Source organism: Centroberyx gerrardi, chromosome 7 (genome assembly GCF_048128805.1).
Source record: "Centroberyx gerrardi isolate f3 chromosome 7, fCenGer3.hap1.cur.20231027, whole genome shotgun sequence".
Taxonomy (NCBI): Eukaryota; Metazoa; Chordata; class Actinopteri; order Beryciformes; family Berycidae; genus Centroberyx; species Centroberyx gerrardi.
The window spans coordinates 22,010,663-22,038,637 of NC_136003.1; the positions used below are offsets into that span (position 1 = coordinate 22,010,663).

Here is a 27,975-nt window from a genome sequence, read left to right on the forward strand (position 1 = left end):
TTCAGGTCTACGCTCCCTCCCGCCTACTACGCTCTGCCAAGGAACGGCTCTAACCAGACTCTTCTCTTCTGTGGTTCCTCGGTGGTGGAACGAGTTACCAAACTCCATTCGATTCTAATTTTTTTTTTTTTATTGTTAATATTGTATACAATATTCAATATTACAATATTACAAGGTACATCACAGTTGTTCAAGCTATTGTTAGTGTTAGGACAGTCATAGCACTATAAGAACAACCAAAAATAAATAAATAAATAATAATAATAATTCAAAGTAAGTATGCACTTTATGTTCATGCAAATGCCCAACAATTCTATCTGTTGCTGCTGTTGAGCAGAAGCCCTGCACCCCCATATTGTCACATTTCCATCCGTGCCAAAATGTACGATGTTTCTCTCTGTGTATCATAGACCATGTTACCACCCCAAATCCAATACAGTAACTAATTTCAATTTTAGATGGGTCCCAAATGGGATGAAATATCTAGGAATTCAATTAAGCCAAAATTTGGATGAAATGATGATGTTGAATTTTGAACCTCTAATAAACAAAATAAAAAACAATTTGGATAAATGGGAAAAAAAAAAAAACGCTCTCCTTATGGGGAAAAACAAATGTAATTAAGATGGTGGTAGTGCCTCAATTTAACTATTTGTCAATGATGTTACAGATGACTACCAGATCTTGTTTTCAAGCAATACGATAAGATTATCAAAGCTATTTCGAAATAGCTAAATTGGCCAAACATTGTTGTGGAGAGGATTTACGGATGGACTGGGTAACTATAGAGCAAAAGTTGTTATTGCCATATCGCCCTATTGATGTTCTTTCTCAGCGTTCAGGAAATCAGTTAAAGTCAAACTCAAACCCTGTTTTATCCCACTCAAGGGAGATTTGGAGTAAAATTCATAAAATAGGCAAAATATCTCTCTTTAAACAATCCTATGCATCACTTTGGTACAATCCAGAAATACGGAAAAAAACGGTGTATTGGAAACAGTGGCTGTCCACAGGGGTTAATACTGTAGGTGACTTGTATGCGAATGGGGTATTTATGTCATATTCTGATTTAATGAAGAAATATAAGTTTGAAGGCAAAGGAAACTTTTGGAAATACCTACAAATACGGAGTTGTATTAGTAGTAAGTTTAATTTTAACCTCAATGAGGAATTTTTTTTGTTGGAGTAGGCCTACTTAAAATTATCACGTGAATCCCAAAAAGCATCGGTTTTCTACAGGAAATATAATCAGTTATTTGGAGCATGTAATAACCTCAGAATATTATGGCAGTAAGATCTTGGGTGTAATATTGAGAATAACGATTGGTTAAGAATTCTGTCAAATACTGGGAAAAATATTAAAGAAATCAGAGGAAAATTCATCCACTACAAGATAGTACATAGATATTATTAGACACCATCTAGGCTCCACAGAACGGGACTAGTAACTAACGATTTATGTTGAAAAGGTCAAAAGGACACAGGTACATTTTTACATATGATTTCGGACTGTTCTTTGGTTTATACATTTTGGTGTAAGATTCTGGGAACCTTGGAGAAATGGCTGGGATCAACATTGCCTCCACATCCACGACGATGTCTTTTAGGGGACAGGACAGTTATACCAAACGTTACCAATAATGAGCTCACCCTTATAATGATTGGTAATATTACAGCAGCTAGGATGATATTACGTAATTGGAAATGTTCGAGATCCCCTGATATGAAAGAGTGGATGGGCAGAGGTATCTGCCCAGCAGCAGCAAGTATCTTTATCTGCCTCTATGCACTCTATGCACTGTATGCACTGCCTCTATGCACTGCCTCGTAGCACCTACCAGAACATAGCTTTATGGCACTTATTCTCGTTGTTCTCTCCTGACTAGATCCTTGCTTGTGTTGTATTAAAACCTCATATGTACGTCGCTTTGGATAAAATCGTCTGCCAAATGGGAAATTGTAAATTGTAAAATGTAAGTAGCCGACCTACTTTGCGATAATGATCGGTTCTCTGTTTCATTAACCCTTATAGCCTTTATTTGTAGGCTGTAAGAACTCCGAAGAAAAACATCAGACACTTGCGAATTTAATGTTTATTTGTTTTATTTACCAAGCCCTTCCATTCTGAAGGGGGTTGACATATGGGTGGCATGCCATATGAGTTGATGCTCCTGCACTGCTGGAGTTTAGCGGTACTTCTCAGACAGGGCCAAAGCCATGTTCTGCAGGAACTTGTCAACCGAGACGTGGATCTCGGGAGTGAAGTCAGCGGGGAAGTACATGGCTATGACCACCACCATGCAGTGGGCAATCATCTGCGGTTAAGAAACACAGATTATCAGTTCAGCTCAGCAACAGATAAAAAACATCTCTTGGTTGTAGCCTATACAGGGATGTAGCCTAGTGGATGGTAAACCTACGCAGACTCAGCTTTTAAGGCAAAGATGAATCTTTATGACATAAATCCATAGCAGTAGGGGATAGGATCTTTAAAGGGGAAAAATACAAAGTAGGCTAACGCTTGCTTCTCTGAAACAATTTTTTGTTCATATTGGTGGTTGTTTACCTCATGATGATCTAGACACACATTTTTATTTACCATTACATCTCTGCTTGTATATAACCTAGGCCTATGATCTTTCCTCTTGACCCTACCTTGAAGTTGGTAGGGTCCACTCGGAGCTTGAAGGCATGCAGGTCGCTGAGGGCGGCCATACCACCGACAAGATCGTCCATCTTTCCGACGGCGTCGCCGACGGCTGACATGATAATGGCGCCATGCTTTCTCACAGCTCCGGATCCAGGACTCAGATCAGCCCAGTGGGAGAAGTAAGTCTTGGTCTGCGGGTACACAACCAGCGTCCTGACAAAGATAAATACAAAAAATACATTGTAAAAACAAATTTCAGGAGACATTTTCGATTGTTGGTGATGAGGACAAAGGACCAAGTAGGAAGAGGACAGAAGTTGTCTGAGGGCACACCTAGTCTATTATTCAAACAACTATTATTACGTCATTGTAGCAGAGTAGTAGATCAAATGAGTCGGCTAAGATGCCCCTACGGAAACAAAATAGGCGTGGGTTTTATCAAAATGGGATGCATTTACATGAATTTCACATTTAAATTGTGAATATGGATGATGTTGGGCCTACCTGCTCAGAGCTTCAGCTCCAATCTCGGCGGCCTTCCCGGAGACTTTGTACCAGAAAGCCTTCACCACGGCCTTGTCTTTCCCAGAGAGACTCATGTCTGCGTTTTCTTCGAGTTTTCTCAACTGAAAGAAAATCGCCTGATGCTAGTGGGGTGGGTTTGTGAGGCTCTCTTTATATCAAACCAAACGGGACCGCACCCGAGTATCAAATCCAAACCACACCTCCATCGAAGAAACCGTTAGAACCTTAAATGCCAATTTTAATGAGATAAAACTAACCACTCCCAAATGGCATTTCCTAGTTTATGAGTAAAGTAGGTTACTTTAAGCACAAATAAAAAATACCATGGAATTGAATTGAATTTATCACTGCCAAAACCTGCTGCTGAAAAATAGTTTACAAAACGCTGTATTTTGAGAGGCTGCCGTGGTCATTTGTTAATGTAAAATGTGGAAAGGCCTATATTAATAATTTCCCCCCAACATTAAAAATCTCGTAGACATTTGTGAGGGGTAATCGGATTTGTTTTGGATTTTTTTTTTTTAACGTTTTTGTTAATAGTAGCCTATTGTTCATTGGTGTTGATAAATACTCAAATATGCTCAAAATATCTCGATGAATCAATAAAGATGAAAACTTAATTAAACCTTGTCCCGCTGATCATAAAGCCTAAAGCATAAAACCAAACCCCTTAATTCTATCCCTAATTTCTCATTACATTAACATTAATTATCCATTAAAAATAACATAGCTTTAAAAAAAGTAAGATTAGTATCTTAGGTTTATAAGGGATTTATTCATGGGTTGGTTCGTGGAGACACTAATAGGCTAATTAAGTTATTTTTCATGTCTTTTGTGCATGGTTTACAGGGTTATTAATGAGTTATTAATGGAAAGTTCCTGTCTCCCTGAATTTTACATTTAATTAGAAAGTAAGCAGTCAAACATTAAGGGGGTGTTTAAGGTGGTTTTGATTGGGTCTCCTCCATTAAAAACTCCCTTAACTCATTTTAAGGGGATGTTGCATGAATTAAGGGGTGAATTAATGTAAATGTAAGGTTATTTTAAGGGATTACTGGTTCGTAGAGCATAGCAAAAGTAGTAGCCTATATACTTTATCCACCCCATTTTTCACCGTAAACCACCAGCATAGTTCATTAAAATTCATTAGGCCTATATGATTACGGATCTTTTTTGTATGTTATATTGTCCCCACCGTGTGCCTTATCTTAAAGGCCACAAATCCTGGAATTTCGTCTTATTTCCATTTATATTGTATTACTGTTATGTTATTAAATAGAAACAATCGTATACACAACTTATCATTTGGCAATGTATGCGCAAAGACTTTGCCTTAAATTGGAAATTAAAGGGGGAAATTATTAAAAAAGAAAATTATGACAGAAAAAAACGCAGGCTTGTGTCATCAGGCTTGGCGATATATTGCAATGCATTCTTATCTTTTGTTTTTTTGCCAATATTGGCAAATATCCTATCTTAACTGTCAGTAGGCTATAGGTTACAACCAAAAATGTTGTCAACTTTGGTCCAATCAGAGGCGTCCTCGTCTGAGAGGTGGAGCATTCAATAATTAATAAAAACGGGACCCCCAACGCTGGGCATTCACAGAAGGTTTATCATCAGAGAGCTTGTTGTAAACATCTCAGAGGAAACCTTTACACGTCAACATGGTCGACTGGACAGATGCTGAGCGCAGCGCCATCGTGAGCCTGTGGGGAAAGATCAGCGTGGATGAAATTGGACCCCAGGCTCTGGCCAGGTAACTTGTGAATTTATATCAATTCACAGATACAGATTTATATAATATGGTAACATTTCATTGTTGGCATGGATGTACTGGAGGGTAAACCCACCAAATCTCAATTTGACATAAATCTTTATGACATAAATTCATACCATGCATCTGTAAGTCCTGTCAGCTGATGTAACTTATATGAGGACACTGTCTTTTTCAGGGAAAATAAACAAATGAACGCTTTTCTGCAATTATAATAGATTTTACACATTACACATTAGGGGTTGTTTTCCTCGGCTGGGGATCATATTTTACCCAGCTTTTATTTACCACTAAATAATTCATTATTGGCTTTTGGAAAAAACAATATTTGCTGTGGTTTTTGTTGTTGGCTTTTCACTTATGGATTGTGTCATTTCAGGCTTCTTATCGTGTCTCCCTGGACTCAGAGGCACTTCTCCACATTTGGAAACCTGTCTACCCCCTCCGCCATCATGGGGAACCCTAAAGTGGCCCACCACGGAAAGGTGGTGATGGGTGGACTGGACAGGGCCGTGAAGAACCTGGACGACATCAAAAATACCTACTCCAAACTGAGTGTGATGCACTCCGAGAAACTGCACGTGGATCCTGATAACTTCAGGGTACGTAACCATCCCTGATGAGAAATCTGTATCATAGGGACTTTCAATAGGGATTTATAGTGTGTCTGTGGTACTCAATGTGTGAGTTTATAGTGACTTTATCCTACTTTATGGAATTTCTAACTCTCATCGTTTCACCCCAAGTCCCATACGTATCCCAAAGTATCCATCTAAAAGTTATTGGATTTGTTGCTTTCCGTAAGGACAAAGTCCTCCCTCATACAATTGTATAATATTTCTTATGATAAATATCCATGTCTGATTTCATTGATGGGTTTATCAGTGGCTTTAATGTGACCCTAATTTTCCTCATTGTAGCTTCTTGCTGAGTGCATCACTGTGTGTGTGGCCGCCAAGTTTGGTCCCACCGTCTTCACCGCGGATGTCCAGGAGGCCTGGCAGAAGTTCCTGTCTGCCGTCGTCTCCGCCCTGGGTAGACAGTACCACTGAGGCCCTGGAGAAGCATTTCACAAGGACGTGCAGCAGTCTTATGTGTGTTTCCAAAAAAGATCTGAGGCCCTTGTAGCTGTTGCCAAACCTAACAATAAAAACTCATGTGAACTACATCTGTGTGAGCTTTTTGCTTTTAAGAATTTGAAAAAGTGACCACCAACAGCACCTTTGTTGTAATTAAAATGGTTGGTGGTCACCAAGGCAAACAAACCAATTATACCTTCAGAGAAGCATTACTTTGTGTTTGTTTTTTCTTAAAGGACCATATCCCATATATCAGGCAACTTAGGTCCTTGGTTGACAAAATGATAACACCTTTACAGCCTGCATACAGCGATGAACTTCGCGTTTTTTGTCCCAATGTTTTTGAGATGTTGCAACTGATAATTTTATGTTTCAACGGTAAACTAAACTATTAACCGTTTATTATGATGGATAATTCCGAAAGAAATACTTTTTTGACAGTTGTTCTTGGTTCTTTGACAGCCTATGTGAGCAATTTGATATTAATGGGTGCGGCCATCTGAATTTATTGATAACGGTGCATCAAAATATCAGGTGGTCGACAGCTAAACGTTTTTGAGATGACGCCAAAAACATCGAGTGTCACGCCAGCAGTTTCAACAACAAAATACATCATTTTTATTTGCTCATTAATAGAGCAATTTGGGGCGAGTAGAGTGGAGAGTAGCCTACTGACAAATTCTTAACAGCTTCAGAATACATGTAAAATAGCCTGACAGTCTCATAAACATTACTAGTATGCTTTTTTGTGTCCTGTGGTTTTGTTTTGTTTCATTGTTTTATTTTGTTTACATCCTACTTTATAGCATGACATTGTTTCGTGATTGATCGGTGATTAGGCTCTCTGTAAAGTTCTTTGAGACATGGTTTGTGATGAGGGGCTACATATTGACTTAGTAGTAATTTAATAGATGGTTGGGCCGATACCACACCGCTGAGTCTGACATATGTTTCAAAGTATAAGTAAATATAATTATGAATAAGTTGTCATAGTAAGCTATTTCAAAATGTAAATTAATAGCCTATGTATAATGTATCCTTGGATGAGGGCATACTTAAATAAATATTGGTAAATCTATTAATGAATAGTGTAGGCCTATCCTCACGTATCCTCAAGTTAATTTTTCAAAATATATCCATTAAACCAATTATGCCTATACACTCCCTTTACTGATAAATCCGTACATAAACAGCGTGTAATTATTATTATCTTGTTTAAGCTGCGTGTATTTATTGTTTATTTATTGTTTATTGTTGTTACCAAGGCAACAGCTACTCTTCCTGGGGTCCACGGGGTGTAAAATGAGTTCTCACGACTACAGTATTCTGCCTCTATTTTCACGTGAAACTTTTAATATGACCCCTTGATGGTTTCATGTTAAAAGTTGTTAGGGTGACACTGACTTGGAATCCGCTGGGTTCTAAATCCCTGCTCGATTAATTGCACTGATAATTAGCACACACATTTAACACACAAAGGCTTATGAAGACCATAGCATTATAGACCTATAGACTTAACGACATTTATAAAGACCACAGTGCTGCTTGGGACAAAGTTAATGTCATAAGTTGTAGTTACAGACATTTTATTAACACATGTAATGGACCTAACACAATGAGACTAATAAAGTCAAGTGATATGACAGCTCATACTACAAATTTTCACGTCGTGCTGCCGAGAACGTTTTTAAACTGCCACCAGTGCTTAATTTGTCCAAAACCGGATCCTGCCGGAACAGGATCCGGCACCTCGCGGTTTTGGACAAATTACTTATACTTATTTGCGTGGACCCGGCACCTCTGGTGGCATGAAAGTTGTTTTTTTTGTTTTTTTGTCTGCAATAATCCCAATAGTTGACTCTTCCTTTCCCCTCCCTTCCAAAAACCGAATTGGCTCATTTCCATATGAAGATAGGCGATTACCCTATTAGAAAGTATAGCAACAATCGCATAGTAGCCTAATCACGTCACATGAGTGAGCTACTCTGCAGAGTATATGGTAAACTTCAGACATCGTCATAGCTAAAAGACAGTTGAATTTGCTGTCCATATGTCCGCTGTGTTTTTGGAAAATTAGACAAGCGTGTTTTTTTTTTGTTTGTAAACTGTTCTCTGCTGGGACAATAACATTTAAATTCATATTTGCATAGATTAAAACAGAAATTATTTGGAGTGCGGACCTGTAAGTCCCACAGTTAAATATGTGGGACACTGCGCATGTTATGCTGAGTGTCCAGAAATATTTGGTAATATAATTGGTTGAGTGGGCTGTAAGCCCCACATCAATGTGGGCATTTCAAAACCAGCGCGGTCCAGCTGAGTGTGCACGTTTAGGTCGACTTCTAGCTGCATGGCATGACCATGACACGTTTTATTGCTGTCATTTCATTATTCGCTGACATTGTTTCCTACGTTCAAAGTAGATATCCTATGAAAGTATTTGTGTTGAATATTGATGCGTAACTACTCGAGCCAGAATTTGTCTGGTAAATGGTTGAAGCCATTGCAGTTTCCTTGATTTGTTTATGTATGATTAGGATATCTCACAGCCAAGTATGTGGGCATTTTATGTTGTGCACAGCGCAGTTATATCTTTAGTCCACTACTTGAAGGGCAGGTTTGTAAAAACCCATCGTTTTGATCAAAATGAGCATTAGGGTATAATATTGCAAACAAATATTGCAGTAGTCGGAGCTCTAAGGTCATATAGTCGGTCATTTAGTAATGTTTAGGCTGTTAGGTCTACAGTAAGCTATATGGCTGTACTGAGCACCACCGTGCCTCCAATGCGCTTGTTGTCTTGATATGTTCCGGAACCTTTTCCCTCCAGACCGACTCGCGGGAACACCGACCCCTTGGTGTTCCGGGATCTCATAATTTACAAATTAAGCACTGACTGCCACACTAGCTTGCCCAAGGGACAGTGGTTGATGAGGGAGGGCTCAGCCTTCTGGGGATTCAAACCAACAACCTTCTGGATACAGCCCGCTTCTCTGTACCCGTATGGTAGGTCCATAGCCATGTTCAAAAAACAATGACTTAATGATTGGTGTCAGTGAATTCATTACAGTGCTTTCTAATTGAGAATGAATGTAAATAAATACAGTAGCCCGTGTAATAAGAATGACATACCTCACTAAGGTAAAACAAAACAAACAAACCGTGCCATTGGGTTAAGAATGGAAAAAGCTGTTAACAAGATGACTAAATGTTGGGTATTTTTCAGTGCGGTAGAGGGACAAGTGTTAAGTCAGGTATTCTTCAAGCCCATGTTGTATGTAGAGTATATAGCCTATGTATAACATGGGCACTTAAGCATCGTGTTGGCTGTGTCAGTGCTAGCCTATATGGAAAAAGAAAAGGATTGCAATTATCGCCGGTTGATTTTATTGTGACATCAACAGGGAGCAAACATCACATGTTAAAGCTCATTCTGATTTTATCTGTATTTGTCAGCCAAAGCAGCGGACAAAGCTGTGAGAAATTTATCCACAGCCACGTGCACTTCAGGAGTGAAATCTGCAGGGAAATTGATAGCCAGCGTCACCAGGATGTTGTGGGACAGGATCTGAAAATACATGAAGAAACGATTCTGTTAAAACCTAACTAAATATATTTAGCTATGTAGCCCATAACATATCCTGGGATGAGCACACACATTTCATAATATCAGTAAATGTAGGTTATCCATAATGTATCCTAGGATAAACTCATATTCCAATACTCTTGGATAATAATATATCCTCATATAAGATACCCTATACATTTAAATATATTCCATATGAAAGCCTGTCTGCATACGACAATGCATGTAGACCATAGCCCACGTCAAAGTGGCAACTTTTGAAATAGGCTTTTGACATTCCCTCCATATATGTAGCCTACATGTGCACACATGGTTATGTATTTTTATATATACTGTATGTCAGTAGCCTATAACATAGAGTGCAGACATATTAGATAAAATGACTTGTTGAGATAGACATTTTTGCATTTTTTTTTTATGTAGGTAAATATAGCCTATTTTTGCATAAAGTCATAAAATAGATTAGGTACAGTAAAATAATTAGTCGGGAGCTACCTTGAAATTGCCCGGGTCAACACGCAGCTTGAAGGCGTGCAGGTCGCTGAGAGCGCTCAACCCACCGAGCAGGTCGTCCATTTTGGGGACGGCATCAGTAATGGCCTTCATCACAGTCTTCCCATGTTTCTGAACCGGTGCGGAACCCGGGCTGTGGTCCGGCCAGCTGGCGAAGTAGGTCTTTGTCTGGGGATACACAACCAGCATCCTGCAGTAAGAGCAGAGGTGGAGAGGTAAATAACAATGTGGTGACCATCATGAGACAAACAGTCAATATAGACAAAAATCAATTAGCTATATATTCAAGTAGCCTATTGATTTGTGCTCTTTTGCCCTAAAAGACCATCTTCATACAGCTTAACTACAATCGGGTTGATACTAATCTCTATTATCAATAGCCTACTATTAATTCATTTCATAACAATGTAGGCTACTGTAGCCTATATCAGGCTAAAAGGGTATAGGAAAACGTTAAAAGAAAAATCTCTGAGTTTAGGTGGGTTTACCCTCCACTTCAAACCTGAATTACAGAATGGTCGTCGTTTGAATCTTATAACGAAACGAATATTTGACAAGATTTCTGCTACCATGTTTTTTTCCCACTCAGACAGTAGCCTACTACTGAGCTAGTTGGATTGCCAAACGAAGAAATCTTACCTTCCCAGAGCCTCAGCGCCGATGGCATCCGCCTTCCCAGCAACCTTACCCCAGAAGGCGTTTACCACAGACTTGTCCTGGGCAGTCAGACTCATTGTCGCTCCTCGTGAGAATTAACACCCGAGAAGATGACAGCTTAATATGGGGCGCAGGAGAGAGGCAGCCACGCCCAGAGCTACTCATTAACAAAGACGGACAAGACGTTGGACAGAATCCAAGAATATCCCGCCAATGAACTCAGACCCATAAGACAGGAGGCCTATTACATAGTAATTATCCCTAGTGACATGACTAAAATGAATAAAGTGACATACTAACATTATCCACAACCCATTCCTCTAATGAATCATTTCAAATTGTACAACGTTTAGTAAACTCTCTGAGGAAAGGGAAAATCCAGAGAGAAAAATCTTAAAAACGTTCCCCAAAATAAGAGATCCAAGGGAAAAGGTTTTTATTTAGGACACAGCGATCATAACAACCTTATGCTTAAATTTGGACTTTGAAGCTATTGCATATTTCTTGTAGATGTTGTTACAATTTTGAGTGAATTGTGAAATGAGTCAGTGACCCCCAGGAATAGAAATTATACAGTGTTTCTAAAAGAGTATAGCCTCTTTATGCCTAACGACTCTGCAATCCCTTATATCTGCATCAGGTGATGTGGGCTGAGGTTGTCTCTCCAGGTTGCTATTACAATGCGATATGGTCTGTTTGAGACCTTCAGGTGAAGCATGCAGTGATCGTCAGCCTCTTCCTTCAAGCCTGTAAACTTCAAGGTAGCCTAATTGTTGCCCCACACTTATTTCTAATACCTGGTTTAAAAACGACTTGATCAGGCAGTCCGGGGTCATTTGAGGACAGGGAGAGAAAACATCTATCTGCAAATCTTGTTGAAAGTACATGCTGCACTTTCATGAAAATAATTGGCTCTCAGGTTAGAAATGTAACGGGTGGAGGCAGCCTGAATGTCTCGATAATGAATGATTAGCATAATCTGAACAAATTTAACTGATTGTGCCAAATAATTTTGGAATTGAGGATCAAAGGAAGAAAAAAATGGCAAAATGAGAGTTTTTCTGAAAACAGCAGTTTTATACATAGTGTAGCCTACTTATTGGCATATATTTTCAGTACTAGGTCTATTTAGAGTTAATAAATTATAAAATTCATATTACCTACCTAATAATGCTACTACTACTATCACTAATAATAATAATAATAATAATAATGATAATAATAATAATCATAATCATAATCATAATAATCATAATCATAATAATAATATGGCAGCTATGGCAGCATTAATAGACTGATAATGCTTATTGATGTGTATATCTAGGATAGGTGTAATACTGAAAATTAGAGGCTCTCAACCTGATTCTATATTAAACGCACTTAAACTGTTAAATATAGGCATAGGCCTATAGTTGACGCGTGACTCAACAAAAGGCTCTTTCTTTGTTTTACCGTTTACTGAGGATATGCAAATCAAACAATGGGATAAGGAAAAAGGCACGGTAAAGGACACGTTCATTTGCGGCTAGCTCAACAACTCTGCTGAAGGAAAATGTAAATGCACAATCCACCAGATGCCCTGCTGAGAGTAATTAGCCAATGAGAGTCGAGCATTAATCTAAGGCAATATATACGTAAACGTTAAGTATTAGCAATATGTATGAAAACAATCAATAAACAATCAATAAATCTGTAGGAGATACAAAATATAAATTATAGCTGCTGCGCAGCAGTGTCGGGGCCGGGCATTTTGAGGAAGAAGAAGAAGAAGAAGAGGAGAAAGAGGAAGAAGAGGAGGAGGAGGAGGAAAAAGAAGAGGAGGATGAATGAGAAATACATGAGGAGAACTGCCCGGACCATAATTATCATTAAAACATCTTTGAAATCATGTATTTCTAATCCACACAGCATAATGCCTAAGTAGGAATAAGCATGTTTATTCTGCTTCACACGGGGCTCGAACTTACAACCCCCAGTGACATGACTAAAATGAATAAAGTGTAATACTAACATTATCCACAACCCATTCCTCTAATGAATCATTTCAACAGTTGTACAACGTTTAGTAAACTCTCTGAGGAAAGGGAAAATCCAGAGAAAAAAATCTTAAAAACGTTCCCCAAAATAAGAGATCCAAGGGAAAAGGTTTTTATTTAGGACACAGCGATCATAACAACCTTATGCTTAAATTTGGACTTTGAAGCTATTGCATATTTCTTGTAGATGTTGTTACAATTTTGAGTGAATTGTGAAATGAGTCAGTGACCCCCAGGAATAGAAATTATACAGTGTTTCTAAAAGAGTATAGCCTCTTTATGCCTAACGACTCTGCAATCCCTTATATCTGCATCAGGTGATGTGGGCTGAGGTTGTCTCTCCAGGTTGCTATTACAATGCGATATGGTCTGTTTGAGACCTTCAGGTGAAGCATGCAGTGATCGTCAGCCTCTTCCTTCAAGCCTGTAAACTTCAAGGTAGCCTAATTGTTGCCCCACACTTATTTCTAATATCTGGTTTAAAAACGACTTGATCAGGCAGTCCGGGACGGTAAAGGACACGTTCATTTGCGCTCCAGTTCCAAAGCTTCTCCTAATGCTGTTCTGCTGACAGTAATTAGCCAATGAGAGACGAGCATTAATCTAATTGGCAATATAAAGTACGTGTTACACAAGTAAATATTAAGTATTAGCAATATTTATCAACACAATCAATAAATCTATATAAGAGGTACAAAATATAAATCAAATATATTTTAAGAAGAAATGGCTCTTACATTGCGGATCATTGACAGAAGAGCCAATCACTTACGCAGCTTAACGTGGGCGGAGAACTCTGACCAATATAAGCCGCTTGTAGCGTCTGTCCCACACAAGTTTTTAATTGAAATAGGATATAGAAAGACCAAGATACACACCGACATCATGGTTGAGTGGACAGATAAGGAGCGCAGCACGGTCAGGGCTGTTTGGGGCAAAATTAATGTCGATGAGATTGGACCACAAGCTTTGGCAAGGTAGGGCTGTGATGTTGAACAAACTGACGTCCATGTCATTCAGTTAGACCTAGTTTACCCACTATTTTAGGCTGACATAAATATCTGAGGTAGGCCTATAGGCTACATCATAGTTTCAAACTGATGTAAGTTAGCATACGCTATATGAAGATCGTGTCTTTTAAAGGGAAAAAACATTAATTCATGCTTTTCTGATAGGCCTACTTGAATTTTGTTCAAAATGATGGTTGTTTGCCTTGTGATGGTCACCGACTGGACATAGTTTACCCACCTTTTTAGTTGCCGCTATGCATCAGGCCTACTGATCACACTGCAAACTTATTTTCTCCACATTAACAGAGTCCTGATCGTCTACCCCTGGACCCAGCGGTATTTCGGCTCTTTCGGAGATGTCTCCAACGCGGCTGCTATCTTGGGTAACTCCAAAGTGGCCGAGCACGGCAAGGTGGTGCTGAAGGCTCTGGAGAAAGCAGTGAAGAACATTGACAACATCAAGGGCGTTTACGCCGATCTGAGCCAGTTTCACTGTGAAAAACTCTACGTGGATCCTGACAACTTCAGGGTGAGCAATATACTCCTGTTGGCATCGAATCCCAGACTCCGTTGTAATAGGAAAATAGGCCCTTGGGGATTAATGAAGTCTATCTATCTATCTATCTATCTATCCATCTATCTATCTATCTATCTATCTATCTATCTATCTATCTATCTATCTAAAAGAACGCGAATATTTGAAAATAAATTCATTTTTAACCATGTATCGTATAAGATCAGTATCAGTCGTGCAGGATAGTTGACTCCATTCCAGAGATAGTTTCATAATGTTTTTCTGCCTTTGTCCGCAGCTGTTGGCCGACTGCCTCACCATTGCTGTTGCCTGCAAAATCGGCAGCGCCCTTTCCCCGCAGGTCCAGGCCACCTGGCAGAAGTTTCTGTCTGCGGTGGTCGAGGCTATGAGCAGTCGGTACTTCTGAGGCGCCGCCGCGGTGCTGAATCTCAGCCTGAGAGACGAAAATCAAATAAAATCATCGCATTTAAACCCTGTGTGTTTGAATGGTTTTCTGTTTCGGTGTGATCGGTTTCTGTTCCAGTGGCTCTTTTTAATTTAAGAGCTAGTAACCGAAGTGCAAAATGGCCTCAAACATATTGAAATCAGTTGCTCAATAAAAAAATAAAAATAAAGTGCATTGGAACATGATATTTTTAGTGTAAGGGAGTTGGAAAGGTAGGAACGTATTTATACTGGATAATTTGGACATTCTTTTCTACTCGTAGGTCTTTTACACGCAGCTTCTGGAATGCCAGTCATGTGGCTTGTTTATAAATTTCTGGATATAATTGATTTTGAAATAGCTACAAGGGTGTTAGATGAAGAGGAAACAGTATTTTTGCACGTGTGGGCGTGTTTATGTCATCATTCAGTGATATGTTTGCTTTGGTCATGTCATTTTATGCACGACAGCAGAGAAGAATTTACGGCCTGTGAAAAGATTGACAGTGTAGGCTAACTGACAGACGGTATACACAGTTATTACTGAATGTAGCTACTGGTTGATAATGAGTGCGTGCTGATTATTTTAATCTTTGGCTGCTGCTTTTGAAATATTAAAACTCTAACCTATGTGGTGCGTAAATTGGATTTGTTCTGTGTGCGTTATGCGCAGGACTGAGGATGTGATGAGGAGGGAGGCCCACAGGGATAATGTTTTATTATCCCTGTGTTATCTCACACCACTGCTCTGCATCATCTTCTGTTTTTGAAATAACCCATATTTGATGATAGTATCCTCTGTTTATGAAAGTTTGCACAGTTGTTAAACTACAGACAGATGAGACCAAAACAAAGAAATGAAACCAAGAGTTTGTCACAGTCTCAGCACGTTTTGTGGGATTTCATGTTATTAAAAATCAATTTTTAGAACTGAGAACTGTGACAGTAATAAACAGCGCAAAATTGTATACAACCGAATATCTCCGTAAAGGACAATAGATGACAATTTATCTCTATCAAGGCAAAACTAACATATAGGATCTGTGTGAAAAAAATGTTAGTTAAATTCACTCTACCCCATAGAGGTTAAAGTTACAGTTATATTTTTGTGGAAAAATGTCCTCATGATAGTTGTTCATCCTTCATCTCCTCCCACGGTCATGATTAGACTTCTGACCTATAATGAGATAAATGTCAACTGCGGAAATCATCCCAGGAATTACCTATTACTCAATAGTATTTAGTAGTTACTGTAGAATACCTCTAAGGAGCGTTTCCATAAAACATATTTTCTAGCAAATTCAACTATAGGCCCAACATTATCTGGTAGGCTATGTTTGTAGGCTACACGGGAACAGACACAGAAGTAGCCTAGTAGCCTATTAATTTAAAATGAAGGAGAGTCCGCAGTGAAGCTTGACAGAAACGAGAGGGGAGAGCTGATCCAGCACCCTGCTGCAGTTTATGTGGTCTCCCCGGAGAATGTCCACTCAATTACCACACCCGCGAAAATGCATTTTGATTGTGCGATTATGGACAAAAACAGTTCACACAGTTTGATATAATGCATAGTGGGCTATTCACATAATTATGTTAACAGTATTGTAATTTTATAGCCTACAAATGTAAACGTAATCAAGAGTGTGCGTTTGGTAATCCCAATAATCCCACATGTCATTTGTGCATCAGGTTTGATTTGTCTGCTTGTAATGTATAATAATCACTGAAAGAGTCTAGTTTAGAAGAGCAGAATATTCCAAAGACATCATATGAATTTGTGAATTATAATCGGCATGTAAAATTAGGCCTGTTATAAGGTGGTGTCTCATATGATTATCACTCTCTATCACACTGAAACAGAAAACCATTCAAACACACAGGGTTTAAATGCGATGATTTTATTTGATTTTCGTCTCTCAGGCTGAGATTCAGCACCGCGGCGGCGCCTCAGAAGTACCGACTGCTCATAGCCTCGACCACCGCAGACAGAAACTTCTGCCAGGTGGCCTGGACCTGCGGGGAAAGGGCGCTGCCGATTTTGCAGGCAACAGCAATGGTGAGGCAGTCGGCCAACAGCTGCGGACAAAGGCAGAAAAACATTATGAAACTATCTGTGGAATGGAATCAACTATCCTGCACGGCTGATACTGATCTTATACGATACATGGTTAAAAATGAATTTATTTTCAAATATTCGCGTTCTTTTAGATAGATAGATAGATAAATAGATAGATAGCTGGATAGATAGATAGATAGATAGATAGATAGATAGATAGATAGACTTCATTAATCCCCAAGGGCCTATTTTCCTATTACAACGGAGTCTGGGATTCGATGCCAACAGGAGTATATTGCTCACCCTGAAGTTGTCAGGATCCACGTAGAGTTTTTCACAGTGAAACTGGCTCAGATCGGCGTAAACGCCCTTGATGTTGTCAATGTTCTTCACTGCTTTCTCCAGAGCTTTCAGCACCACCTTGCCGTGCTCGGCCACTTTGGAGTTACCCAAGATAGCAGCCGCGTTGGAGACATCTCCGAAAGAGCCGAAATACCGCTGGGTCCAGGGGTAGACGATCAGGACTCTGTTAATGTGGAGAAAATAAGTTTGCAGTGTGATCAGTAGGCCTGATGCATAGCGGCAACTAAAAAGGTGGGTAAACTATGTCCAGTCGGTGACCATCACAAGGCAAATTTTGAACAAAAATCAATTATACTTTCAGAAAAGCGTGATGATTTATATTTTACTATCTGACATCAGTTTTAAACTATACTTATGATGTAGCCTATATACCGACCATAAATTTACCATAGAGATTTATGTCACAAAAAAGTGGGTGAACTATCTTCCGCAAATAAAAGTGGGTAAACTGAATCCAGACATCCCAGATTAGCCCTGTAACAGCAAATGACACAGATCCTAGGTTTAACTGAAAGACATGGACGTCAGTTTGTTCATCATCACAGCCCTACCTTGCCAAAGCTTGTGGTCCAATCTCATCGACATTAATTTTGCCCCAAACAGCCCTGACCGTGCTGCGCTCCTTATCTGTCCACTCAACCATGATCTCGTTGTGTATCTTGGTCTTAATTTTTATTACAATCTTGTGTGAGACAGACACAACAAACGGCTTATAGTGGTCAGAGTTCTCCGCCCCACGTTAAGCTGCGTCAGTGATTGGCTCTGTGATGCGCAGTTGTTAAAATATACTTAATTAGGGGCCGGGCAGCTGCTGGTCCCTCTTGTATTTGCCAATGTTATTATTATTATTATTCATCTTCTTCTTCTTCTTCTTCTTCTTCTTCTTTTTCTTCTTCTTCTTCTTCTTCCGAGGAAATCTAACTTCCCATGCATGAAAATAAACCAAACTTTGCACATAGGTCCAGTCCCATGCCAAACTTCCTCAACTGGAATTGGGGGCCAATAGTCCTGATGGTGGCGCTACAGCAACCGTCTAAAGTTCTACATTTTGAAAATTCATTAAAAATCAGCCGTATGTGCTACAGCTTTGCAACTTCAACCTCAATGTAGGCCCAAGTGTGAAGAAACTTTTGTAAACTTCAACCTAGTGCAAATTATGAAGTCCATCACTCTGTTTTTCTCAAAAACTGTAAAACTAATTAAACCTATCTCCTCCCACATTTTTTGCTCAATTGACACCAAACTTGTTACAATGCATCTTCAGACTGTCCTCCACAAACGATCCAGACAGATTTTTGAATTATCAAAAATTAAGCCCACAGTGCATCAAAATGTTTTACTGTAAACGGTACTGTAAACAGCTACTGCAAATTCTCGCTAAATAAATCTCCAATGTTCATGAAAATAAATTACAAAATTTTGCTGTCATGGTAGATGACGTGTGTAAAATTTCAGAATTTTATCTCAAAAACTGAATTTTTGACAGTATTTTGAATTCTGCCCTCATGTAAACTATTGCAGTCAATGGAAATAGAGCGTCTTTAATCAGTTTTTGGCTTATGGAGCATAACTTACAGACATCTCTATGTTGTCTAGATGAAGTATGCAAATTCTCCGAATTTTGTCTTGAACACTGAATATTTGACACTAGTTTGAAATCTGCCTTTAAATGCATAGACAACTGTTATCAAGCACCCTGGTGGTTGGCTAAGTCATAGTGTGAAGCCACTTTTAATTTTTTCACTTCTTAGGTAGCTCGACTTCATCTCAACTTGCCATTGGTGGCAAAGGTTGTGAGTTCGAGCCCCGGGTGAAGCAGAATAAACATGCTTATTCCTACTTAGGCATTGTGCTGTGTGGATTAGAAATACATGATTTCAAAGATGTTTTAATGATAATTATGGTCCGGGCAGTTCTCCTGATGGACCCTCATGTATTTCTCATTCATCCTCCTCTTCTTTTTCCTCCTCCTCCTCCTCTTCTTCCTCTTTCTCCTCTTCTTCTTCTTCTTCTTCATCTTCCTCCTCAAAATGCCCGGCCCCGACACTGCTGCGCAGCAGCTATAATTTATATTTTGTATCTCCTACAGATTTATTGATTGTTTATTGATTGTTTTGATACATATTGCTAATACTTAACGTTTACGTATATATTGTCTTAGATTAATGCTCGACTCTCATTGGCTAATTACTCTCAGCAGTGCATCTGGTGGATTGTGCATTTACATTTTCCTTCAGCAGAGTTGTTGAGCTAGCCGCAAATGAACGTGTCCTTTACCGTGCCTTTTTCCTTATCCCATTGTTTGATTTGCATATCCTCAGTAAACGGTAAAACAAAGAAAGAGCCTTTTGTTGAGTCACGCGTCAACTATAGGCCTATGCCTATATTTAACAGTTTAAGTGCGTTTAATATAGAATCAGGTTGAGAGCCTCTAATTTTCAGTATTACACCTATCCTAGATATACACATCAATAAGCATTATCAGTCTATTAATGCTGCCATAGCTGCCATATTATTATTATTATTATTATGATTATTATGATTATCATTATTATTATTATCATTATTATTATTATTATTATTATTATTAGTGATAGTAGTAGTAGCATTATTAGGTAGGTAATATGAATTTTATAATTTATTAACTCTAAATAGACCTAGTACTGAAAATATATGCCAATAAGTAGGCTACACTATGTATAAAACTGCTGTTTTCAGAAAAACTCTCATTTTGCCATTTTTTTCTTCCTTTGATCCTCAATTCCAAAATTATTTGGCACAATCAGTTAAATTTGTTCAGATTATGCTAATCATTCATTATCGAGACATTCAGGCTGCCTCCACCCGTTACATTTCTAACCTGAGAGCCAATTATTTTCATGAAAGTGCAGCATGTACTTTCAACAAGATTTGCAGATAGATGTTTTCTCTCCCTGTCCTCAAATGACCCCGGACTGCCTGATCAAGTCGTTTTTAAACCAGGTATTAGAAATAAGTGTGGGGCAACAATTAGGCTACCTTGAAGTTTACAGGCTTGAAGGAAGAGGCTGACGATCACTGCATGCTTCACCTGAAGGTCTCAAACAGACCATATCGCATTGTAATAGCAACCTGGAGAGACAACCTCAGCCCACATCACCTGATGCAGATATAAGGGATTGCAGAGTCGTTAGGCATAAAGAGGCTATACTCTTCTAGAAACACTGTATAATTTCTATTCCTGGGGGTCACTGACTCATTTCACAATTCACTCAAAATTGTAACATCTACAAGAAATATGCAATAGCTTCAAAGTCCAAATTTAAGCATAAGGTTGTTATGATCGCTGTGTCCTAAATAAAAACCTTTTCCCTTGGATCTCTTATTTTGGGGAACGTTTTTAAGATTTTTCTCTCTGGATTTTCCCTTTCCTCAGAGAGTTTACTAAACGTTGTACAATTTGAAATGATTCATTAGAGGAATGGGTTGTGGATAATGTTAGTATGTCACTTTATTCATTTTAGTCATGTCACTAGGGATAATTACTATGTAATAGGCCTCCTGTCTTATGGGTCTGAGTTCATTGGCGGGATATTCTTGGATTCTGTCCAACGTCTTGTCCGTCTTTGTTAATGAGTAGCTCTGGGCGTGGCTGCCTCTCTCCTGCGCCCCATATTAAGCTGTCATCTTCTCGGGTGTTAATTCTCACGAGGAGCGACAATGAGTCTGACTGCCCAGGACAAGTCTGTGGTAAACGCCTTCTGGGGTAAGGTTGCTGGGAAGGCGGATGCCATCGGCGCTGAGGCTCTGGGGAGGTAAGATTTCTTCGTTTAGCAATCCAACTAGCTCAGTAGTAGGCTACTGTCTGAGTGGGAAAAAAACATGGAATGGTAGCAGAAATTAATGTCATCTTGTCAAATATCAATTATTTCGTTATTCATTCAAACGACGACCTTTGGTGCAGGCAGGGTTAACCCACCTAAACTCAGCACAGATTTTATTTTTTAGAGTTTTCATACCCTTTTAACCTGAAATAAATCTTTATGAGGTCAATAGTATAGATAATAGAGAGTATCAAACTGATAGGCTATATGAAGATGGTCTTTGGCAAAAGAGCACAAAGCAATATTTTTCTGAGTATATAATAGATTTTTGTCTATACTGACTGTTTGTCTCATGATGGTCACCACATTGTTATTTACCTCTCCACCTCTGCTCTTACTGCAGGATGCTGGTTGTGTATCCCCAGACAAAGACCTACTTCGCCAGCTGGCCGGACCACAGCCCGGGTTCCGCACCGGTTCAGAAACATGGGAAGACTGTGATGAAGGCCATTACTGATGCCGTCCCCAAAATGGACGACCTGCTCGGTGGGTTGAGCGCTCTCAGCGACCTGCACGCCTTCAAGCTGCGTGTTGACCCGGGCAATTTCAAGGTAGCTCCCGACTATACATTTAGGCTACTGTAGCCTACCTCATCTATGTTATAACTTTAGAAATAGGCTATATTTGCCTACATTTAAAAAAACGTCTGCAAAAACGTCTATCTCAACAAGTCATTTTATCGAGCCTACTACTGAGTCTTGATATCTAATATCTTAAACAAGTAAAGAAATCTGCGAACACTGAGAGAAGTTCATTAGTTTCCAATGTAGATCAACTTGTTTTCAATTCATATTTCAATCAATTTTTGTTTTATTTTTTGTGATTTTCTTAAAACTAGTGGAATGATCTTCCTTATTCTGTCTTGCTTTAGGATATTGACATTCTTTCTAGAAAAAACACCGAATCAAGTGAAAATTCATTAGAAACAAATTAAATTGTCTCACCCCATTGGTATAATTTTTAATTAAGGAAAATTCTATTTTAAGACTAAACATTATAGACTACGTGACGAACATTTCTGCACTCATTGTACACGCAGAAAATAGGCTATTTCACATGGAATATATTTAAATGTATCGTAGCTTATATACCTATCCAAGAGTATTGAAATATGAGCTTATCCCAGGATACATTAATAACATTTACTGATATTATGAAATGTGTGTGTTCATCCCAGGATATGTTATGGGCTATCCTACATAAATATATATAGTTAGGTTTTAACAAAATCATTTCTTCATGTATTTTCAGATCCTGTCCCACAACATCCTGGTGACGCTGGCTATCAATTTCCCTGCAGATTTCACTCCTGAAGTGCACGTGGCTGTGGATAAATTTCTCACAGCTTTGTCCGCTGCTTTGGCTGACAAATACAGATAAAATCAGAATGAGCTTTAACATGTGATGTTTGCTCCCTGTTGATGTCACAATAAAATCAACTGGCGATAATTGCAATCCTTTTCTTTTTCCATAGCACCACATATAACACCTGGCACAGCCAACACGATGCTTAAACGGCTAACATGTAGCCTGTATAACATGGACTTTAAGAATAGGCTACTACATTTAGTCATCTTGTTAACAGCTTTTTCAAATATTAACCCAATGGCACGTTTGTTTTGTTTTACCTAAGGTATAGGCATTTTCTTTCTAATTACACAGGCCATTCATTCTCAATTAGAAAGCATTGTAATACATTCACTGTCAGCAATCATTTAGTCATATTGTATTTTTTTAACATGGCTATCGACCTACAGGAGACCGGGGTTGTATGTCACACTTTTTACTTTGGCTTCCATATCTCCACAACCAAAAGTTAAACAGTATCCAAGATGAATTGAAAGCCTAGGATGTCCTGCAGAATTTGAGTTACCCTTGACGTAATTGTCCTATTTACAAGATGAGATATTGGATGTTCAATACACTGTGAGCATTTGTGCCCAGGTGAAAAAGAAATATAGTTAAGTTGTGCTTTTCTTCGATGTACTTAATACATTTTAATTGTGCTATACTAAGTGCATACTAAGTGTGTTATTTTGGAACAACTTTAAGTATGTTAAGTGTTCTTTTAGAAATGCTTAAGTTCAATTTTAAGCTAATTGCAATATATTTTAATGTACTTAGTTGTGTTAAAATGGAACAACTTCAAGTACCTTTATTGTAATTGAAATGTATTACTTTAAATTACATTTAAAATACCCTTTTCTGTCGTATTTGAGGTACTCTCTGAGTATATCTTAAGTTTCATATCAATGTGTTCCATGGACACTTTCAATAGGATATCAGTTCATTAGTAATTTATTACCAGTATACTCCAAGAGCCACTATTAGTATAATAAAAAGCTGTTTAAGACCATTCAATAGCTCATTATTACTGCATTAAAAATATACTACTACTCCAGTACAATAAAAAGCAGTAGAAAATATATTTTAAAGCCAACACACACACACACACAGAACACTAGAAAAACTTTAATGTAGATCTTGTTGTGTACATTACAGTCAAAAAATAAATTCCCTGTGTACATAACAAGTACAGCATATATCACATCTTGACCAAAAATAAATTAAAATAATATATTGATCAGTGAGATGGTATGGCCGAGCTACTTTAAACAGAACAATTTGTAGCACACTTCAAATATACCTCTATTACTGAAATGTAAACTATGAATATGTCATCATTAATGCAATACAAGAATGATTTTCTTAGAGGCATGCCTCACATTGCAATGTCCTGCACAAAAAATATAAGAATCTAAAAAATAATGAAGTGCAGAAATAAAGTGCATTTTTTACAAACTCAAGGTAAGCGTACAAATGGTTGAACCAAACACAGAAACTAAAACTTAAATGTCACCATCTTCATCCTTCCAGTGGAGGGTCGGTTTTCTGTGAGTAGGACTCATTGCTGCATTTTCTGTGAATGAGGGCTCCCACTTCAGACACTGTGGTATTTGGAAACTGCTTTATCACGGTGTCTGTGGAAGGGACAAAGAGACATTTTTTTTTTTATATAAAAGCAAAATGAACCACTGAAATCAGTGTACCCTTATTTTATCTGCAGTCTACAAGAGGAACATTTTTTCATTTTGCTTCAAAGTTGCTGTAACACAATATGGCACCACGATCTGGTGTCCTTTTGAAAGGTAACCATTTGTAGGTAGAAACCTATATTTTCAAGTTACAGCAGCCGTTCTAAATTTTTTAAAATGGCATCCTTTCAGGGTGAAATGTTTGTCCACACGGCAGCCAACCCATTTAATGCTTAGTTCTTTTATGTTAACATGAATGGAAATGTAATACAAAAACGTTGTTAATGTAAATTCAGCCTAGGAGTTCATATATGATGAAATGTTATTAAATAGGTACAATGAATAATCAAAATGAATAAGTCTTGCAGTACCCCTGCCAAGTCTACATGGCATTCCAGTAGCACATCAACCAATTTGTGAATTAGTTTAACTGTGTTTAAGTACAAAGGTATCAAGCCAATGATTACCTACATGAATACCAATATTTTTAATACATTTATTTTTTAACAGTAAGATTTGTTTATTTTAGTCAGACCCTTGATATGTAGAGACAGCAAAAACAGTGATCATGTATAGGATCCACACATACCTATGAGCACATTGACTTTGTGAGGGTCCAACTGGTCCTTTGCCGTTTGAATGCCTGATTTCCCTGTGAGTGTGGATTTGGCCAGTGTGTCTTTTCCAAAAATCAGCGTGGCCAAGTCTTGGGTGAAAAGAGAAACTTGTGATTTGTTGAGTCTCTCAAACATCCTTTTGGGGACTGTAACATCAGAATCAGCGAGTGCAATCTGGGTAGAAAAAGACACAGGCAGGGGTATTATAACAATGAATCACACAATACAAAGCAGGCACTATGACACTATATTTTCTGAAGTGCTCGTACATACAGACACACAGAGACACAACTAAAATAAATTCTTAGTACAACTATAACATTTTGATAATCACAAGGACTTTTCTAACCATTTCTGAGCATCCAGGGATACACAGCTCACTGGAACTTGGGCTTGAACTTGAGCTGAAAGATGAGCCTCTTCTCATGGCCTCAAAGACATCTTTGAGTGAGGCAACGATCCCAGGAAGCTCTACAAGAAAAAAATGCAGTTGCAAGTATACTTAATTACATAGTTATGGCAGCACTGGCACCTAGTTCTGTTTGTCCTCCATTTGTAGTTTACAGTGTCTTTATGAAGTACTGCATGACTGTTGTTAACATTAAATCTTTATTATTATTATTATTATTCTTTTCTTGATTTTGCTGTGCTAAGGCACCAAATTCAGACTTGCATCAAGGCAAGGTTCAAGTTGGGTATAGTAGGTAAAGGTTTGGTTCAACCATAAAAAGTTGAATACAGGAGATAATACTACAATGCTAATATACAATGGTAAAGTTAAGGAGAAATTTTCAGTGTAAATTTGTCTCATGTTAGTAAATGTGGACAAAAGTATAACATCACATGCAACTGCATGGTTTGGCCAGGTCTTACGAGGGCAGATCACATTTTTTCAAGTCTGTCTTAAAACAAAACTCACATGCCCATATGTACAATGACGTTATTGTTATTATTGAGTTATTGGTCGCTGTTCCTCCTCTCCATGCTGGCCCTGAAGAGATACCTTCTCAAAAAGACTGTAACTTTGGAAGATATCCACTTGATTAGTCTAACACACACTGTTGACGCTTCATATTAGCTTTAACTTGAACTTTACAATATATTTTTACACACAGAATTTTGTCCCCCATCACTTACATTGGAATTGCATTAGGAAGGGATCTCTTTACAACTGGTATGGATATGAGGAATGATTACAGTGACCAATAACTCCCTCAATGTAAACATGAGTATGTGAGTATTGTGTTTGAGTACATGGATTTATGGCGGTTCTGCCAGTCAGTATCATGTGACATTACCGATACATACCTCGCCCAGAGTGATGTAGTGATCAATCTTCTCTTTGAAGATGTATGGGAGGAGAAGCCCAGCCATGGAGTCGATTCCTACAATACACATTACACACAACTTTTACTTCAATAATTTTTTTAAAGGATATACTTTTTAATGTAACTGAATTAAACAATTTTTATGTGTCAATACTCAAAATTGCTAACAGAAAAATACAGTATGTAAACTGAATTAGTCAAAATCCTATTTACTACCCTTTCATTCAATTCACATCTCATAGGGCCTTGTCAGTTTTTTTAAGTTGGGATCACCAATGCTACCCCAACCAAATTAAAACGTTGATTTAGAGCCAAATAGTCCAAGCAAGTGCACATACATTAGTTACAAGTAGCATAACATATTACTGTCAGTACCTGGTAAATGCTCAGCTAGGGCATCCTCTCTTGTCTCCTTGTGTAGCTGTTAATGGCGATTTCCCCTGATCCAGTTTCAGCACATTTGGTAGTACACTGGTGAAACTCTCACTGAAGCGGTGACAGATGTAGCCTGTTGAAGGGTGGATGCGCTCGACCTCATCAAACTGTAAAATGATAAAACAGTAACTATTACAACACTGAATACCTCATTAACTCATAGCTAATATTTGATGATGATAATGAAATGTTGCAAACCTCACTCTGGAGTTACCAGGCCAAATCTCAATCAATGGCAATTTTGGAAGAAGGAAAAAACCCTGCAATACTATTTTGTGTAGCTGACCCATAGGCTAAACACTGTAGGATATTGAGGAAGCAGTAAGGTAAGGTCTAATTGTCTTAATTATTCTATTGCTTTTTTTGTGCACCCTTCCATCCCTAACTAACAGACATGACCTGCAATTTCAAAACAGCTCAACTTGCATCAAGCAATGAGTGTAAGTGGTATTCACCTCCCTTCCCTTCAACAGCAATATCTGTTTACAAAGTAGTGTTAACACCCCTATATTATTTAGGTCGTTTTGTTATACTTACCCCAGAAGGTGTTCTTAAGAATGGGTATTTTTTCAGTATGCCCTACAGTCCCCTCTGCAATCTCCAGACACAGTCACAGTCTCTCCATCCACTTCATTGTCTGAGATGCAAAAACAAAAGCATACACAATCATTAGCATAGGCGTACACATGTGCACACAGATGAACTAGTTAACTGATACAGGGTCATATAATGTAAGGCATCTGCATATCCCTTATTTCATTCAAGCATCAAAATATATTTAGAAAATAGATGTTTTTAAGAAGTTTTAATTCAACTATTAGCCTAATTAAGTTATAAATGATTCAATCTTAGCATACTCAATAAATGTTTAAATAAAAGCAAATTCCCTATAGCTGACATTACCTCATAAACAATTAGGTTGGCACCATCACTAAATAAACTTGTCACCAGTTGAATCATTTATATGATGTGAGGGGTTTGAAATTATCCTCAGCTGACAGTCTAATGTTATGCAGCCTACCAATCTACAAATTGTGTCATTGTTTTACATGTCTTACTATCCAAGGACACAAGAAAGAACCCCTATATACATACTGTATGTTTATACAGTAAAAACAAGCAAGGCTGTCTTAAACATGACCAAGGCGATCGGGTGGCAGATCGGTATTTTATTTCCGTTCTAAATATAAGAATGTTGGCGGCCAGCTTACATAATGGGAATACCTCTTTTTGATGCAACTGTTGTATAGCCTAACTAAATCGCTATGTTTGCCATATGCACAAAAAACACTATTAAGGGGAAGCAGGAGTCGCTCTCTGCCTCTCATCCACTCAATGTGCCTTTGGAAACACACAGGCTAACAGAGGTCGGAGTGGTAGACCGCTAAAAAAAAAATAGTTCTCTAGTTCTCTCCTTGAGAAAAGATTTTCAGCAACTTTTACATCAGATGTTAACACTATCCAAAATTCTATTTAAGGATTTTGAT

General features: G+C 38.3%; 6 protein-coding genes and 1 long non-coding RNA gene across 7 annotated transcripts; 3 read left to right on the plus strand and 4 right to left on the minus strand.

Moving 5' to 3' along the window:
- Positions 1–2,085: 2,085 nt before the first annotated feature.
- On the minus strand, positions 2,086–3,314 carry LOC139928218 (hemoglobin subunit alpha-A-like). Its single transcript, XM_071920672.2, has 3 exons — positions 3,155–3,314; positions 2,656–2,863; positions 2,086–2,315 (listed from the first exon to the last, which is right to left on the minus strand). Exons 1-3 carry the CDS (start codon positions 3,247–3,249, stop codon positions 2,187–2,189), a joined length of 432 nt encoding a protein of 143 aa, XP_071776773.1. The 5' UTR covers positions 3,250–3,314; the 3' UTR covers positions 2,086–2,186.
- A 1,456-nt stretch (positions 3,315–4,770) lies between these two features.
- On the plus strand, positions 4,771–6,118 carry LOC139928250 (hemoglobin subunit beta). Its single transcript, XM_071920717.2, has 3 exons — positions 4,771–4,934; positions 5,332–5,554; positions 5,873–6,118. The coding sequence occupies exons 1-3, from the start codon at positions 4,843–4,845 to the stop codon at positions 6,002–6,004; spliced, it is 447 nt and encodes a 148-aa protein (XP_071776818.1). The 5' UTR covers positions 4,771–4,842; the 3' UTR covers positions 6,005–6,118.
- Positions 6,119–9,401: 3,283 nt separating this feature from the next.
- On the minus strand, positions 9,402–10,922 carry LOC139928243 (hemoglobin subunit alpha-like). Its single transcript, XM_071920704.2, has 3 exons — positions 10,770–10,922; positions 10,113–10,320; positions 9,402–9,599 (listed from the first exon to the last, which is right to left on the minus strand). Exons 1-3 carry the CDS (start codon positions 10,862–10,864, stop codon positions 9,471–9,473), a joined length of 432 nt encoding a protein of 143 aa, XP_071776805.1. The 5' UTR covers positions 10,865–10,922; the 3' UTR covers positions 9,402–9,470.
- A 2,723-nt stretch (positions 10,923–13,645) lies between these two features.
- On the plus strand, positions 13,646–14,839 carry hbba2 (hemoglobin, beta adult 2). Its single transcript, XM_071920702.2, has 3 exons — positions 13,646–13,800; positions 14,140–14,362; positions 14,646–14,839. The coding sequence occupies exons 1-3, from the start codon at positions 13,709–13,711 to the stop codon at positions 14,772–14,774; spliced, it is 444 nt and encodes a 147-aa protein (XP_071776803.1). The 5' UTR covers positions 13,646–13,708; the 3' UTR covers positions 14,775–14,839.
- A 1,834-nt stretch (positions 14,840–16,673) lies between these two features.
- Positions 16,674–17,921, minus strand: LOC139928240 (hemoglobin cathodic subunit beta-like). The gene is made up of 3 exons (XM_071920700.2): positions 17,762–17,921; positions 17,151–17,373; positions 16,674–16,867 (listed from the first exon to the last, which is right to left on the minus strand). Exons 1-3 carry the CDS (start codon positions 17,851–17,853, stop codon positions 16,739–16,741), a joined length of 444 nt encoding a protein of 147 aa, XP_071776801.2. The 5' UTR covers positions 17,854–17,921; the 3' UTR covers positions 16,674–16,738.
- Positions 17,922–20,861: 2,940 nt separating this feature from the next.
- Positions 20,862–22,522, plus strand: LOC139928242 (hemoglobin subunit alpha-like). The gene is made up of 3 exons (XM_071920703.2): positions 20,862–21,004; positions 21,417–21,624; positions 22,325–22,522. The coding sequence occupies exons 1-3, from the start codon at positions 20,910–20,912 to the stop codon at positions 22,451–22,453; spliced, it is 432 nt and encodes a 143-aa protein (XP_071776804.1). The 5' UTR covers positions 20,862–20,909; the 3' UTR covers positions 22,454–22,522.
- A 1,202-nt stretch (positions 22,523–23,724) lies between these two features.
- LOC144539541 (uncharacterized) lies at positions 23,725–25,198 on the minus strand. Its single transcript, XR_013505011.1, has 3 exons — positions 25,075–25,198; positions 24,698–24,899; positions 23,725–24,054 (listed from the first exon to the last, which is right to left on the minus strand). It is a non-coding gene; the product is annotated as an uncharacterized LOC144539541 (long non-coding RNA).
- Positions 25,199–27,975: the final 2,777 nt, after the last annotated feature.